The sequence below is a fragment of the Aquila chrysaetos genome, chromosome W (genome assembly GCF_900496995.4).
Source record: "Aquila chrysaetos chrysaetos chromosome W, bAquChr1.4, whole genome shotgun sequence".
In the NCBI taxonomy this organism is placed as follows: Eukaryota; Metazoa; Chordata; class Aves; order Accipitriformes; family Accipitridae; genus Aquila; species Aquila chrysaetos.
The window spans coordinates 7,886,991-7,904,705 of NC_054457.1; the positions used below are offsets into that span (position 1 = coordinate 7,886,991).

The following is a 17,715-nucleotide window of genomic DNA, read 5'->3' on the forward strand; positions in this document are numbered from 1 at the left end:
TCGTGGTGAAGGACATGAGCCTTTCGTTTCCCACAGTCCCAGGTCATTATTCCAGCCCTTATGTGTTTCAGTCTTGTTTTGATAAAAAATTCCATCATGGTCATTAAGAACCTTTCTCAAGTTCAAAAAAACCCCAAACTCTTCTACAAAGAATGCTGGTGTTGGACCTTTTCTTTCCCAACCAATTTAGTTGCAGCTTTGAAGGAGTAGCTGTTCTGTAAGGTATACCATCCAGCTGAAATGCATTTCCTCATCCAAAGCCCTATAGCAAGGTATTTTACACACTGCATTTACTAATAGTAATCTTTCTGTCTTCCATACAGTGATCTTAAAATGTTTTTAGCAATGTCAGTGCGTTCAGTCTTGTAGCTCCTTAATACACAATTATCAGCTTTGAAGCAATCAGCAGTCACTGTTCTTGACTGGTTTATGCCATGAGAAAAGGAAGTACCAAGGAATAACTAAGTAATATATAGCTGTTACATAGTCTAAATGCCATGGGATGTACAGATAAGGTTCCAAGTACCACTCCTCAGGTTATTCGGGCACATGAAGCTGTGAGAGAAATGGTCCATTTCTTTACATAGTACTTGGAGCAGAGATTTTTGTTAGTATTGTCCCCCTTCCCCTGCCCTGCAGCATCTCCCACAGTATGTTGGCAATAGGAAACATTGTCATTTCCAGGATGGATAGAATTGCCAGTCTGCATGATCTCAGCATCTTCCTCCATCCTTCTTGGCCTAGGACTAGGGCTGCCCACAAAGCAAAACCAAAGGGAAGCAACAAAACCCAAGGGAAGCGGCAAAACTGCTTGAATTGAATTCACTTCTGGGGCTCAGAAAGGGCATCATTTGCACCTCCCACTGCTAACTTTAGTAAATTTTGTTTTGGCTGCTTAAGTGGTTTAATCTATGCATTGCCCTAAGAAGTGAGTCATTGCCTGTGTGGGCTCATGGGTCTTTGGAAGCAGAGGTGATGCTGGTCTGTGAATAAAAGCTAACAGACATGACAGTAAATGTTACTGTTCGTAATAATCAGCATACTTGCACAACATGTGCCTTCACCTACTATCTTCACCTGTAAGTAAAAAAGCTGAAACAATCACAGTTTCCTTCCATTTCTTACATGCTACTCACTTTCCAAGGTATTTCTGTCAGAAACAGGTAAACTGTTAATTTAAAGTACTTGCAATGGTTTGGATGTCTGGTTGTACCATCTGGTGAAACTCAGCTCGTACTAACTTTCTGCTCCAGTTTACACATGGTGGTGCCTTAGCATAGCCCTTTGGCCAAATTATCTACTGCTGACCCAGATACCTGGTAAGGGTAGCACCAAAACCACACATGTATCTCTTACGGGAGGAGATTATCCTTTCAGCATCTAAAGAGCTAGCTGAGCAACCAGGACTAGACCTTGAAGCAGACTAGCAAAAAGCAGTCACAGCTCAGCTCACGTGGTTAGTTCTAGACTCTTTCTGCTGCTTCTTTTCATGTTACCGTTTAATTTTGCAGCTATGGATCCTCAGTGAGCATGCAATTTCTGTATTGCAGTTATTAGCACTAGCGTTTTGACAAAGAAAAGGTGTCCTGTCATCAGAATGTGGTCCACGTGCACTGCTCTGCTTCCTCTGAGGCAGGGGAGAAGGACACAGTGAAGTCAGCTAAGGTTAAAGTTCAGGGAAAGGTTTTTGTTACCTTCCTTGCCTCCAAGGGACAGGTGCCACAGGTACTAAGATACTTCATGTGCATGGGAGAAGTACTTCCAGATCAACATGGTTTATACTTTTAATGTTTACCTCCAGGAAAACCATAGGGAAAAAATAAGTATCTGGAAAATACACAGAGAACAAACTTTGTTCTGTTGAAGTCAAAAGACTGTTTCAGTGAACATCAGGAGCTTTAGCATCTCCTAAAATGTCATAAAAATGTATGAAAAGGCAGCACTAAAACTGCAGTCTTATAAAATCCACTTCATATTAAATAGTCATCCTGCATCCTATCCTAGAGCATATATTCCCTTGCTCACTGTAGTAATAGTTACTGAATACATGAGCTTGTAACTATGTAACTACTTCAAATCTTAAAGATAAGCTTACAAAATACGACGTACTGGATAACACTAAACATATCAGTCATAAAAATTCCCTATTCCATCCCCAAAAGATTAAAACACTTAGAAGTCTAGGATATCTTGATGTCCTTCAGGTGTATGTTTCTCATAACAAATACAGTAGATAATACTAGCATAGTAAAAAATTGAAGAAAAACCAAACAAACCAACCCCCCAACTTTTTTCTTCTTTAACACAGGTTTGCTTGTGGCTGCTTTAAATAGCTTATTACTTCCAAGGGCAAGTTTGCCCACCTTTCTGCTTGCAAGTAGTCCGTACTGACTTTGACATTAGGAATAAAGCAGGTTATTAATCCTTTTGAAGAGGATAATCTGAAGAGAATCCCAGAGCACCTACCAAATAGTATCTCTAGAATAGAGTCAGAGAAGATACAATGAAGTTGGGGGTGGGAGTAGGAAGAGTTTATATCCCAACACCAATTACATACTTTTAAACAAATTCAACAGGCACCTTAATGGCTTCATAAATTCAGGCTGTGAGCAAACTGATGATGCAGTGAGATGAGACAGGACAATTCAATATCACTGACAGTTCACTGTTGCCAAAATGGGTAGGCCACGCTCCCCCTCTCCCTACTTCTCTCCCACTCATGACACATGCTGCCCCTATTTCTTTCTTATCATCCTTTCTAGTGTTGCTCTGGCACTTGTCACACTTCCCATCCCCTTCCTCTAATGCGGGCACAATATCATTGATTTATACCCAGCCTCCACTTAGCACCATGCCTTAATTCCAATTAAACAACATCTTGAATGCTTCCAAAATGCTTCAGCGTTCCCTCCCCAACTCCCACACACACTGACTACAGCTGCACAGATGTACATCAGGAACCTGAAAGAAAACTTATATTTCCTTAATTTCTAGGCAATGTTTTAAACCTCTAATATCAATGGCAGAAGATGGAAGAGCAACTAGACTCCTCAGGCCCCCCATTTTCACCTCTGCTCCCCATGTAGGAGGAGGAGTCAGGAACTGCAAAACTCAACTAAGTTTATTGTCCTTCACATATGTTTTTCACCATGAAAGGAGTAGGCATCATATTGCTTTACTAAATCAAGGTTTATGAAAGATCTGATCTTTGTTTTTATATAAAATTCATGAGCATTCATGTTTCTAGAATCCGTAGCCTTTTCCTCTCTTGCACAACATTAGAAATTGCGAAAGGGGGGAGGAAGAAAAGGAATTAAACTTTTTGGTGTAGTTTCAACATTTCCTTTTTTTTGAAAGTCAGCTTCAATGCGTGTGAAAATTCCTCTTTAACTGTAGAAGATATACACTACTGACAGATTATTTAGAGGTAAATGTGAAAGGGGACAGGCTAATAATTCTTTAGGCTAACTATAAAATAGGGGAATGCTTTACAGCTGACACTGAGTATATCAACCCAGTAATTGGATACACGTGTTAGTAGCAGTAAAAAGGCACTGTCCAGTTGTCTGCTTTACATGGGAACCTACTTTGAATATATTCTTTGATTTACTGTTGCAATTAGAACTGAATGTTCAAAGAAAGAACACGAGTGACCTAATTTAAAAGCAAAGTGTCTTTAAAGCCATTATTTAGCATGTGACCTGGCTCACTTGTAATCATTTCTTTCCCCTGCAACTTCCATTTGTTGCACTGTACTCATGAAGTAGCATAATCAGTTTTATTAATCCACTTGGCTAATGAATTAAGTTTTAATATCCATTCAGTGATTAAAGTGTAAGTCACTTCCTCCTCACTCCTCCCCTTGAATATTCTCATTTTCTTCATAAACACAGAGAGCTTTCCCAGGCTGACTTTTCAAAACTTCATGTAACAGCGTTTCCTGTCTCCTTTTTACTATGTTGTAACTAACAGAGACGTTTTACAACAAATTGGCACTAGCAACAAAAGCAATTAATATTGCTAGGAAAAGATCTTTCCAGTTAACAGAACTAATGGTTGCAAGTACCATTGGCTACTTTTTTGTGTTCAAAGTATCTGAACAATGAAAGGCTGCAAGATATTAAAATTTGCTTCAACAACTTATTTTGATGCAGTAAGAAGGAAAATTTGTTTGATAAGTACATAGTTAGACTAGTGGTACTTGTATATCTACCAACCAAGAAACATACACGTGCTCACGTTAACTAAATGCATCCTCCATTTCTGATCTGATAATTTGGTTTTCATAGCCCAAAGCAAGCAAAGCTTACTTCTTCATGCAGTCTCAAGCTGATGTTGGTTGGTAATGCTGATTCAAACTCTTTGTGCTGTTCAAAGTGTCAAAGAGGTCATTAGATGATAAACCCCAGAATATTAGGATAAGGTAGTTCAGTGTCTTATGGTGACTGCAAGCAATGGTAGCAAGTGTTCAAAATGTACAAACTGAAATTTCAACTCAGTGCTATTTTGGGGAAGAAGGGACTGTAAGAGCTTGATTCAGAAAGCTCTTCAGAAAACTGAGAAAACAAACAAAAGCAGGCCATGAAGGGAGCATTATAACAAATCCCAAGTTGACCGAATCATTTCTCTGCTTTGCTGACACTATTTCTATCATCCCAAATATTAAGCTTAAGAATAAAAATACAATATTGTTTGCAAAGATGTTTTTTCCCTATTTAGAACCTTCCTTCTGCGATTATATTACTCGCTCAAAGGAAAAGTCAGGAATCCTCCATGAGAGGAGATGATGTCCTATGTTCATACAGGTACCTGCTATTTTTAACTTAAGACACACAGGTTAACAAGATTTGCTCATAGAAGGGTTTTTCCTTTTCCAAAATGAAAGGCTCTGTGGAAGAAAACTCCCCTATTGCAGGATCTGATCTGACTCCCATTCTAAGTGAAAAGGCACCTATTCACACACACAACTCAAAGACATCTGAAAGTCATCTTAAAATGCCTTATTTCAAAACAGAGAATCTTATCCTATGACTGAATGCATCCAAGATGTTTCAAAAGTGTAAGCACATTCTATAGTGCTCACTCAGCTAACACCATCTTCAAGGGAAGCTTTGACCAAGCCACTACCTGAGAACCCTCCCATTAAAACAGCAGCATGGCATCTATAAGCCTGTATGCCCCTTGGTCTCATTCTTCTGAGGTTTTAAGAAGAACAAACTTCCAATTGCCCCTAACTCTTTCTTTTTTGCAAGTGGCTATAAGTTAGATTTATGAAGACAAAAAGACTTCTTATAACTGTATATTTTGAACAGATTTATGACAGGGCTACAGTATCAGCATGGAGGGTCCACAAGGCAGGAATGCAGGAAGGGTAACAGGAGAGTGTCATGTAGACATTAAATAGTACAATTCTTTCCACATTCATAAATCCTAAGTGCCTAAAGTTGTATACTGCTGGTTATAAAGTATGTAACTGAGTTCTGCAGGGGAAAGAAAAAAAACAAAAGACTTAAAGTGAGAAATCATCTCCATAAGAACATAGAAATTTCATATTAAAGAACCTAAGATTCAAATTACTTCACTAAGACAGTATTATTTCCTATTTTAAGTCTTTTTAATCGGTAAAAAATAAACCAGATCTCTATGGAGAGTAAAATAACAAAACACATATGCCCACTAATCAGTCTTTAGAAAAATGGAGAAAAGTTCTCACATTAATTTACAAACACCAGCTTGTGAAGAGTCGATAACTCCAAACAGCTAGCTTAAAAAAATGTTCAGTAGCAAAAGAACATATTTTATCAAGTATTCTAATCTGGTTTGAGCTGTACATCTGAGGTTAATGTACCTATCAAGTTTTATGATTTTATTACACCTGAGGTATAATCAAAAAACTGAGTATCAAACTGAGTATACTTAATCAAAACACTTTTAATGCTATTTTTATGTATATAACCCAATATATTTGTATTTGTATATCTGTATTTATATGTCATGTATATATGCACACACTTAAAACCCTCAGTAGTAATGTTCAGCATTTCTAGCAGAGTGGTTGTTTTCAATCTTTTGGGCTACAGAATGAGGCTCAAAACTTTCTTGCTATTAGTCACTACGTTGCTAATCTGATCCCACACTAACTAAAGCAAAACCAAAGACTATCAGGACTTCAGCAGATCCTAAAGCTATGTATAAAAGATAATTGCATACTCAGGGGAAAAGCTTGGAATAGGTTAGCTTGTGAGAAGTAGCTAATTATTTCATGCTAGCCCCCCCAGTAAACACTCTCACTCTGCAATTGCAGTGCCTTTGCACTGTTTGGATTAATCCACTGTGGATGCTCAGAAGGCCGATTAATAGCCTCTCAGCTGGTGTAAGCCCTTTTAGCTTTGCTCGAGCTAAATTAGCTCATACAGCTGAGGATCCAGCCCCTTCTTGTCCACCTACTTCAAGCAGAGGTGACACCAGACAGTGGCTGTGCCGCTATCTACTGTAGGTTTTGCATAGCACTGGTTGGTCCAAAGCCCGCAGGAATCGCTCCAGCAATTCTTCCCACTAATATCTAGGCTCAATGACATAGACTCCACTCCCTAAACACGTACCTAAATAATGGCCTGATCCTGCAATCCTTGCTCAGGCAGAACTCCCCCTACAGATTGCAGGTTAGCTGCTGCTAATTAAGCATTGCATATTGTGTTACCATTCTTCAGCTACTAAGATCTGTCCTGTAAATTTGAAGTGTGTGCTTCATAACCCTTAACAATTGCCTTAAAAGTCAATTAAAAATAGCATAACACTCGAAAATATGTTCAAGTTTTCCTGAACCAGCTTATCATATATCATGTAGCCCAATGCATGCTCTTCATTAAACCAAAAGTGTCACTATCTTCAAGAAAGCTTTCTGGATGCAAGTCAAGTCAGAATCTGCACATATGCAGTTTTCTCTCCATTTTATATATGGCTTAAGCTCCTCTTGGTCAGCACAGATCTCAAGTTATAGCAAAAGCTTTTGTAATTACTCTTTGGAGGTTTTTTGGTTTTGTTTTATCCCCACAAGTACTTAAGTCACCAGAAAGCAGTACAGCTGTGCTTATTCATGCATGCAAATGGACCTATCAAGAACAGGGGCAAGGGACTTCACAGTTGTGGTGCTGAGGGATGAGATAGTATTGAGTAGTTGCATTTTGAGGACAAAACTCCAGATGTAAGGAACAATAAAACAACACCTAAAAAGTGTCCTACTTCTATCTAGTGACAGACACCCTCCATCTGTGCCAAATGCTGCAAGTTCCCCCAGCCTCCTGACAGAGCAGTCAGAAGCCACCTCTGTTCCCATTACCCTATAGGTAGAGAAAGTTCCAAGCAATCACGTTGGAAAACATCTGCCAAAGTAAACTTATTTAGTGCTGTCCTGGTTTCGGCTGGGATAGAGTTAATTGTCTTCCTAGTAGCTGGTACAGTGTTATGTTTTGGATTCAGTATGAGAAGAATGTTGATAACACTGATGTTTTCAGTTGTTGCTAAGCAGTGTTTAGTCTCAAGTCAAGGATTTTTCAGCTTCTGATGCCCAGCCAGCAAGAAGGCTGGAGGGGCACAAGAAGTTGGGAGGGGACACAGCCAGGGCAGCTGACCCAAAGTGGCCAAAGGAATATTTCATACCATGTGACGTCATGCCTAGTATATAAACTGGGGGGAGTTGGCTGGGAGGGGTGGATCGCTGCTCAGGGACTGGCTGAGCATCGGTCAGCGGGTGGTAAGCAATTGCATTATGCATCACTTTTCTTGGGTTTTATTTCACTCTCTTTTTGTTATCTTCCTTTTCATTACAATTATTATTATATTTTATTTTTTATTTCAATTATTAAACTGTTCTTATCTCAACCCACAAGTTTTACTCATTTTTGATTCTCCTCCCCATCCCACTGGGTGGGGGAGGAATGAGTGAGCAGCTGTGTGGTGCTTAGTTGCTGGCTGGGGTTAAACCACGACAAGTGCACTCAACATTTTTAGAGCAAATCTATGAATGCTACTTGAGCCATTTTAAAGGCTGGGGACTAAATTCTGTTTTCTGAATGTTTATTCTGACTTTCTCCAACTGTTCTTCTTACTTGACATTGGCAGCCAGCCATGAAAGCTATTGTCCAATTAAACAACATATCATGATCTTATAGCTCTACAGATAAGGCTTTACTACAGCATAAATGGATTTTAAACATTAGCATAAGAGAAAAAGAAAATTAGCTTCCAAATTAGAATATTTCAAACAAAGTCTTGTGTGTCAATAGTCACTATTATTTGTTTAGGAAAGCGTGGTTTTGAAAGAGGAATTTATATTAGAAATTAAATAGCCTTTAATGTTAAACAGGCTACAATTTAGTGGGCTGGCTGACTAACCCTTTATGCATGGCAGAAATTTGTTCGCATGTAATTACATATTTTAGACTACCTTAATGATATCACATATTTGCATGGAATCAGTCCAGCTGGGGATTACAGCAGCATTCTGATTGCACAGCTACATGTGAGGTTATGAAAAGCATAGATTTTGTGAATCACTTGCAACATTTTGCTACACAGACACCCTTGAAATTAAGGCACAGTAAATATTTACTTAAATGGTCTCAGCCTATGTGCTTTTACAGAAAACACCATTTCCCACTGCAAATTATAATGACTGTTAAAGAGGAGCATACAACTGTTTGACCTATCTTCTGCTAGCAAGATCCTAATTGTTTTGTATTTAAAGATGTACACTACATCTGACTTTGTGATGTAAGTGTGGTTAGCAAGCTGCAAGTTTTAAGACAATGGGAGTCTTTTCTTCACTGGACATAAACCTGAGGGATGGGATACAGCTATGTATAATGACATTAGTTTGCATTTATATGAAAAAATTACATTCTTCTCTCTTTCAGTAGATACTCTGCAGATGTGACAATAACCATGACATCACCAAGAATGACAATTCTCTTTCTGATGTGCTGCCTGGAAAAGTAGAAAAAAAAAATTAAAAAAATATCACACCCTATGGTTACAGGGGGTTGTTCTTGCACATAGAATTAAAGAGTAGAAAGATTTATATGTGCATTTCAGTGTATTCTACCTCTTCTTGGCAAGATCTCGCAGAAGCTCATGCATGTGTGCAACTTTACTCACTGAACAGTTCTGCTGGCTAAGTGGGACTGCTCAGATGAGTAGTTACTTCTCTGAATACACTGTTGTCAGATTGGGCCCCTTATAGCCTTTTTGGCAGTGATATTCTACACAGAATGGCTTGGTGTTTGCAGAGATGCACACAAAGCTTTCAGAATCCCATTTTAGGGGAATGACGCTGTCCTCCTCCACAAATAAAAGTAATCTAAGAAATACAGTGCTAGGACCTAGTTCCACACAAATTCATCAAAGTGAAGCCTTCATCATAGCTCTGTTTTTCAAGAATTTGGCTTTCTATGAAATATAGAAAGGGAGGGGGTAAGATTCAGCTGCTTTGACATCTAAAGCTTTTACAAACATTAAGTGCATGATAAAGTATGAAGTTGCAAGGTGGAGCAAGTGAAGTAGTGACAATACAATACAGCAGCCCTCTCCTCCCTGTTTGCAAGCCTATATTATGGGTATTTAATAAAAATACAGTGGAATTAACAGCAATGTCTATCATACAGCATGGCACCTGCTGAAGTACTCCATACGTTACCTAATGTGTAAAGAGGGATCTACTTAAGTTACTTTAAGTTGTTTTAATTTAACAGAAGAGTTATCCCCAGATTTATCTGGATTTATGTAAGACAGTCCAAGAACCAAAAAGCAGTTCTCCACCAGTGAAGCAAGTTAGAGAGTTTCCTCCAACACTTGCATAACAGAGATTACTTTTTCAGCATGCTCCTATAGTGGGATGCAGTCACTTAATGCAATATATTCCGATTTACTACAGTTACTTCAATTTGAGATTGCGCAGGCAGGAAAATCGAAAAAAGGATATATGTTTCTAGCACTGACAGCCAAAAATACATTACCAGAAGCATGCTATTACTAAAAGCCTAATTAGTACTACAGAAAAACTTGAAACTACAGCCATGGAAACGGCCATATGACTTTTAATTTGAAATAATTTCTTTTAAAAAAAAGACAATGAAACGCGCGTGAGATCTGTGCGAATCCAGCCCCAGATGTTTACAATGGAGCGAATAGTAAGTAGTATAGCGGCGCCGCAGCCCGGGAGCGGCGCGGCGGCGGGGCGCAGCAAGCACGAGCATCGCCTCACCGCGGGCGGCTGCGCGGCCGCGCACCGCCTCCTAGCGCCCGCCGGGCACCCGCACGGCGGAGAGCAAACCCAGGCAAAATCCCAGCCCGAAGGAAAACCCCCTTTTCCGGGCTCTGGGAGGAGGGAGCGCGGAGCAGACAGCTCTTGTGCGGCTCGGGGAGAAGAGTGTGTGCGTGCGTGGGGGAAATCGATGCATTGTTTCAATATAGCGTTCTCGTCAAGGCACTTTAATGACAGGGGATAATGATTTTCAGATTCGGGAGACAATGCCCCCCCCCCCCCGCCACATCCTTACACATCTTTCTAATTTGCTCTTTCTTCTGCCAGGCAAAGAAATAAACTGTGCTCGGCGAAGCCATTTACGAAACAAATGTAACCGGAGAGATTTGCAGATACGGGCTGGCAGGGAGCGGCGTCCCAGAGGAGCCAAGCCCACCCGACCTCACTTCTGCTCCGCGCCCCCTCCCCGCCGAGGCGTCACCTTCCCCTTCCCTCCCCAGCGAGAGGGCTCGGGCGCTCCGGGGCCAGGGCTGCCGCGCTCTGGGCGGCCGGGGCGCTCGGGGCGGCCGGCAGCGCGGCGGCAGAGCGGTACTTACTGAAGGGGCAGTTCTCCTTCTTGGTGCCGCTGACCTTGCCGTTCTTCTCGATCTTGAGAAAGTACTTGTTGTAAGAGTAGAGCTTCCTCTTGCGCACATCACCTTGGAGGTGATTGTAGCTCCGCACGTGTCTCCCCGCACTGGAAGGAGAGGAGAAGGACGAGGGGAAGGAGGAGGACGATGAAGAAGAAGAGTTGGTGGCTTCCGGGGACAGCATGTCCTGGCCGAGGTCATGGCAGGTGACAGGCACAGAAGATGCCGAGAAGAGCAGCAGCAAGCAGCAACAAAGCAGGTGGGAAAAGGCTGAGGCACCATTTGTCAGTATCCATTTGCACATTGTACTGAAACTCTGGGCGCTGGAAAATGTCTAATCAAATGAAACATACTGGAAGGGTAAAACCTGGTAAAAGGCAAGTGGAGAGCCGGTGGTTGCTGCTTCTGGTTAGATCCCTCCGAGCTCTGATCTGGCCTGAAGTAAGTGCACCAACATCCATAACTCAGGGGACAAATCGCCTCAGAAGTTGCTGCCTTTTAATCCTTCGAGTCCTCCTTCAGAAAAAAAAGAGCTGTTTGGTTTTTTGGGGGGGTTGCTGTGGTTAATCCTCCTTCCTTTTTCCTTACCCCACCCCCCCCACATACACACACACTCCCCAACCTGGTTTGAGACTTCCCAGTAGTTATTTTGTTCTCTTCCTCACTCCTTTCTTCACCATCTTAGATGCAGAAAGGTCTGAAAAAGATGACAGCAAAGTCAACAACAACAAAAATAAAAAATAACCAGCAGAAAAGGGTACTGGAAGGGATTTTTTTTACACCCCCCACTTTACCCACATGCACTCACACTTTGTGGTTTTGCACCTTCTTCTGATCCCCACCCCCTTGCCTTTTTGCAAATTCCAAACCAGTTGCACAGCTTGTCCTTTCTCACTGACAACCCTAGAGGAGACAGTTTCTTTGTTTTGCTTTGAATTCTCCAAACAGTATTAAAAAAAAAAAATTAAAAGAGAGAAATAGAAATTCCAACTTGTGTCTCCCCCTTTGGTTGTAAACAGATTGGAAGCTATAGCCTAAATGTCAGTGATTACAAGTCAGAGGTGGGATGTGGCTCTAGTGGTCAACCCTTATTTGCAGGGGGTCAAGCAGGGGTGGGACATCTGAAATCCTTTTACAGTTGGAGCAAGCAGTGCCTGTTGCTGCTGCAGAGGGAGTTTTGGGAGTTGCTCTCCCTCTCCTCCTCAGCAGCAGCCGGCTTGCTGCTAATTGCTCCTAAAGCATTCTTCTCCTTGGAGCGCTGGCCACCAGTATGGCTTGGAGACTCATGCTTTACTAATTTCCCTTTCTTCCAGGCTGAACCCATCTCCTCTAAGGAGGCTTCCCTCCTCCCCCCCCCCCAAAAAAAAAAACCCCCAACAACCAAACCCCTTTTTTTTCTAGCAGAGGATCTTATTTTATTTTATTTTTTTTGGCAGTGAAGTTCTTGAGAAAGCCACCTGGAGCTTGTTGCCTGCTAGATCTCCCCCTCCTGCCCGGCTGGAGGAGGGGTTGGGTGGAGAGGTTGGAAAGAAGTGTATACTACAGGCAGACCCTGGAAAGGCAGATTATATGCTGGTCAGAGAGAGAGTAAAAAGGGAAGAGATGTAATTAGCTCCTTTTCCTTCTTTGCCAGCCTCCATGGAGGTCTTTCTCCCTCCTTTAATGAATCACTGATTTCTCACTTCCGTTGCTGAAATAAAAAGTTCATACTTTAGCCTGCTCTTCCTTTTAAGCCTCTCAAGATTTATTGTGTCTCTTTCCCCACCCTCACCCTCCTTGTCTCAAAAGAAATCAGGGTCCTAAATGACCATTTTCTAATTGCTAACATGAGTCATTTACTGAATCACACATCTGACTTCAAAGCAAAAGGGGCTTTATTGGGATTGCAAAGGTTTCCCCATAAAATCTGTCTGAATCCTTTGCTGTTTTGGGGTTGTTTTTTTTAACTAATGCAGTTTCCTTTGCCAGAAAGAAACAAATTTTCCATTTTTAAGGCTATTTTAAAGCAATTTTCCAAGCTATTATTTTCCTGGAGGGGCATATGTTGGTTTTTTCCTTTGATTCCATCTCTCCTAATGGATTTGTCATTTCACATACTGAATGTTATGACAGATTCATATTTCTAGCCCATCACTGAACTGTCAACTTTCCCAGTAATTAACAGGCATCTTCCATATGATGTACTATCTTTTAACACCAGGGTAAAGGGTTCAGGGACTGACAGGATATGGGCAGCATGCAAGACATTAAATTTTGGTTCAGTATTTAGTATTGTAAAATAACTGGTTTGGAATGCAAGTAGGTGGAACATTCGCTAAGAGAATGGAGTAGAGAAGTGAAGCGGTACAGAAACACAGGGAGTTACTCAATATGTAAACCCAGAACTTTTTTGAAGTAGATGCAGTTTAATAACACAGATCGGTGGAATGCAATGGAAAACCGCCTATGCAATTACATTTGGCATTTGGAGTCAATCTTATTTTGAACAACAGAAAATGCAGAAGAGAACAAATAGTTCTAAAATTAGACTGATTCATTAGATTAGGGTGTTAAATATATTGTTAACTTCACAACAGAAATTAGAAATTATTTTCTCCAATTATGGTGTTTATTCCGGAGAGAGTCGGCTCCTAAATTTATGTGTTCAGCTTCTGGGGGGGTGACATTTAAACAGCCTTAAATATGAAACCATTTAATGTTAGAATCAATATGTTTTATGATGTTGTTTATGGTACTTCAGAGTATTTATTCTGCATGTATTTGCACTGAGTGCAAAGCATTTCAGAAAATTTTTGGTGAATCTGATTTAGGCTTTCCTTTTGTGGCAACTAATAAAACCAGAAATAAAACCAAAATGAAAAGCAAAAGCCTACTCTTCAATGAATGCCTGACAGCTTACATGTACGTCTACAAAGCTGATGCCAGTGTTCACTTGCTGTCTAGGTCAGGAAAGGTACAACACGTTATTTCTAAAATTGAAGTTCTTTTGATTCCAACAGCTTAAATCATAAATAATTACCATAATGTCTTAAAACTATACATTTGAAGAAACCTTTCATTTTTTCTCTTTTTCCTGTCAAATACTGGAAAATACAATAAATTGGCATTTTAGGATCTCTGGTGGCAGGAGAAAATAGCAGTGTGGGGGTCAAACAGATGTATTTAACCCCTAATAATTTAAAAAAATAGGTACCATCTTGAATTTACTCTTCTCAAGAAGAGTTCTGCTTAGACCTATTTCTAGCTTGTGATTGGCTGTATGTTTGTTGTAAGATCTTGTGGTTAAGAACAAAACCCACGTATCCAGAATTTCATATTAAATCTGCTTCTGGCAGGTGCAATATTCAGTGCAGTACTTAAAACTACTACAACGCATAGAGTCCTTTTCAATCCCATGTGATGACAGGGAGGGCATTTAGAAAACAGAGTCCGAATGAAAAGCTGACATAGCTTTTTAGATTATATCTCATTCTTTTTTCTACTTTCTGTATAGCCTTTCTTTTATAGCACAGTTGAATCCCTAAATACCCCACTACTTTGTATTGTCAGGTCACCTCTTAGATTAGCCTGAGAAAGCCTGAGAAAAGTTCCACAGGAAAGATGCACTATTTAATGGAATTAAATCTGTCCCAATAGATTTGAATCACTAACAAATGTATGAATGTAGATTATATCTCTGTAATGAGGCCTGAATCATTCTCAGTTACTTCAAAGGACTGAAATTCAACCTTCCTTTTTAGCAGCAACAATCAGACCTTAATGGGTTCCTTTATTAATTGTTCCATTGCGAAGTTTTGACCTTCAGTACAGGTCCTAGATTAGAAATGGTACCTGCTGCTTCTAAAACAGTGTTTCTGTTTTGCCTCTTACTGCTCTAAGATTTTGTGAAAAGTTTCCTGCACTATAGTTTTATAAATGCTGAATTACATTGAGTCATACAGAATGAAATAAAGAAAACCCCTTCTAAAAAATGTACAAAAAGTAAAAAATATATTTTAAGGATTTTCTTTTGGGGGTGTTTTCTTTCCAAAGAATGTTCAGGGAAATGAATTGCACAGGTGGATTTTAATGAAAAATAGTCTAAAAATATTTTTTTATACTTTTAGCAATCACTTATGTCATGTTTTTGTCTTTTGATCAGCAAGGAGGGATGTTTTCAAGTTGCTTTTTTTTTTTTTCCCCTATGGTAAGTAGATGACTTGAATCAGAGAAGGAATGTTTTAAGGTAGGTAGAATAGATTTTGCCTTGTATGATTTCGCTTAGGCAAGGTGTTATCTTTTCTGGTGTTGTAAATAAGTTCTGTCTATGCCTTTGAGTGTTAATATAATCAACTCACTCTCAGATGTCACCAGCCCCTCAGTTTGGATTGCTAGATAGCAATCATGACCATTTGCTGCTTACAGTATGACGAGAGATGCACATGCATCTTCTGGTCATAGGACCCAATTCTGTTCTTATTCAAGGTGTTGGGAAATTTGCCAGTGATTTCGTTGAGAGAGATTTGGGCCAGGAATGTCACTGCCAGAGAGGCAGCTCTGCCAGAAATGAGGCGAGGAATGCCAAATGTCAGTGATGGCTCAGATGCCTCTGTCTATATGTCAGTTCTGAACTGCAGAACTTGGCAGTGTTGTAAAACACTAATCAGTTATAAAGAAAAGGCAGTGGCACATAATGTCCACAATCACCAACCAGCAATGAGATAAGCCATTTGATTAGAGATGCAATGCTACTTGCTGAAATCTTTACACTGTGGAGTTCATGCCCACCAACAACAGGGACTGAAGGCCATTGCATTTTATCTGAATTAAGTGCGTCTTAAAGCCTGAAAAAAAATAATCATCATTACAGTTGTTTTCTTCTGAGAAATCTGCAAAATCACCATCGTTGTATTTGTCTATTTTTCACCTTTTCATGTACCTCCATGTCATTTAAAAAGTGTCCAAATACTAATATTATTCTAATTTTATGTATAGAATGAGGTATAAAATAAGCCCTTAAGTTGTCAAAGATCAAGACTGAAGGAGGTGTAACTCATCTGTGTACCATATGTAGCTGGAATAAGACATATAAAGCCAGAATACTATTTTAGCTGCCTGTAGTAGAATTTGGTAGTGTGTGGAACATACTCCTCAGCTCCTCTGTGCATACTTGTTTCCAACTAAGCATCCAAAACTGGAAAAGAACTCAAGCAGAGTTTAGCAGAGGTTAATAAAATGCTTGTTTCAGCATTTCTTTTTTATTTCAAAACCACTTGCATTTCTAGGTCAGATATAACAACAGACATGTGCAAAATGAGTCCAAGATAACCAAAATTTAGTTCAGCCAGACCTGGTTCCACACAGCCTACAGAATCACTAATGAGAACCAGGCAGGATTTGGTCATTGGGATTTGCCCATTGGGATTTGCCCTGTTACTTAGATTAGTAGGATGTGTTTCTCTCTCATGGATGTACTGGCAAAGCTGTCTGAATGCTGTGCTTCAAGCAGACAATTAAGAAAATTGTTTATTCTTCTTAAAATGCTAATTACAGCTATTCTCTTAGAATATGTTTATGGTTATGCTATGTCTGGCCAAGAAATCACAGAGAGATTTGTGAATAATGTATGTATGAAAAATTTGAAAATATCTGTGATTTTTGTTTGATAAATACAGCTATTAAAAAAAGAAGAAGAAATAAGTAAAAAAAAATGCATTCTACAGAGGTCAGCTAGAGGAGACTACAGACCCCCAGACATTGAGCTGCAGTGCCATAAATAGCTATGTGCATGGGTTGGACACCAACCATGTTTAGTAATGGTCTGCTGGCAGCCAGTTTTGCATACTCTGTGGCACAAAAATAATTAAAAAGGCAATATTTTCAAGGAGTTACTTTAATATTAGAGAATTTGTTTTTCTTTCTCATTTCATGCAGAACTACCATGAATGCAGGCCACTTAAATACTCCTATAAATATGAATGATTGAGAACAAAACTGTCAGAAACTGCCAGGAAGAGTCAAATGTTAGTCAGGTCTATGCAGAATTCTTTCTTTTTTTCCCCACTCAATCTCATCTAGGCCTACATTTTCCATGGGGAAACCTACCAGGGCTCTGAGGAAATACTTTGTGCATTCTGATATATGCTCCCTCCACATAAACTAATACACCTGTGGGTTTTCCTTGTAATGGATAATGCTGATGGTAATGAATTCTTTTTTTTTTTTTTCCCCCCATACTGGTTATTCTAACTGTTTATACAACTTCTTCTCTTCTTCTGAAGATACACTATAAACAGTTTCACTAATCATTCCCAGGATCCAAACCTTCAGCCGAAACAAGGTGTTGGCTTATTTGTGACATTGAAGCTCCTGTTCCCTGGAGGAAGCTTTCCAGAAATAGAGATAATTTGGTACTTAAATATGTAAGAAAGATCATCTTTGTACCTTTGAATTGTATCTATTAATTTGCTGGAAAAGGTCTTTGTATGGGATGTAACTGAGACAAAACCAAAAAAAGTTATACAAGCTTTTTTATGAACAGGGGTGTGTACTCTGAAAGGTGCTAATTATCTTGTACCCTTTCTGGATCCAACTAAGATCCCTTTTACAAAGGTAACAAAACCAAACCAAAACTCTGCAGCTCTGCTAGGCTCCATCCTTCTTGAATGCTACTGGAAGGGAGTGAAGAAGTCACTTCTAGGCATTGCTTGTGGAGCTATTTGAAACAGAGCTGATAACTAGGAACATCAGCCCAACAGCTGAACATGCTTGCCTCACCACAGGCAACCAGGGTAGCCAGCTGGGCTCCCTCTGAGCTAGTTAATAGCTCACACATTGCTGCTGCTT

General features: G+C 39.9%; 1 protein-coding gene across 2 annotated transcripts in view; it reads right to left on the bottom strand.

Moving 5' to 3' along the window:
* LOC121232827 (fibroblast growth factor 10-like) overlaps positions 1–11,912 on the bottom strand; it is a 73,803-nt gene extending 61,891 nt beyond the window's left edge. The window contains exons 1-3 of one of the 2 annotated variants that reach the window (XM_041121272.1): positions 11,699–11,912; positions 11,513–11,587; positions 10,858–11,403 (exon numbers count right to left, since the gene is read on the bottom strand). In XM_041121272.1, the coding sequence (XP_040977206.1) occupies positions 10,858–11,194 (337 nt within the window). In that variant the 5' untranslated portion in view covers positions 11,195–11,403; positions 11,513–11,587; positions 11,699–11,912. Of the gene's footprint in view, positions 1–10,857; positions 11,407–11,512; positions 11,588–11,688 lie in introns of both variants that reach the window. The other variant, XM_041121271.1, reaches the window with a different exon arrangement.
* Between the last annotated feature and the right edge of the window lie 5,803 nt (positions 11,913–17,715).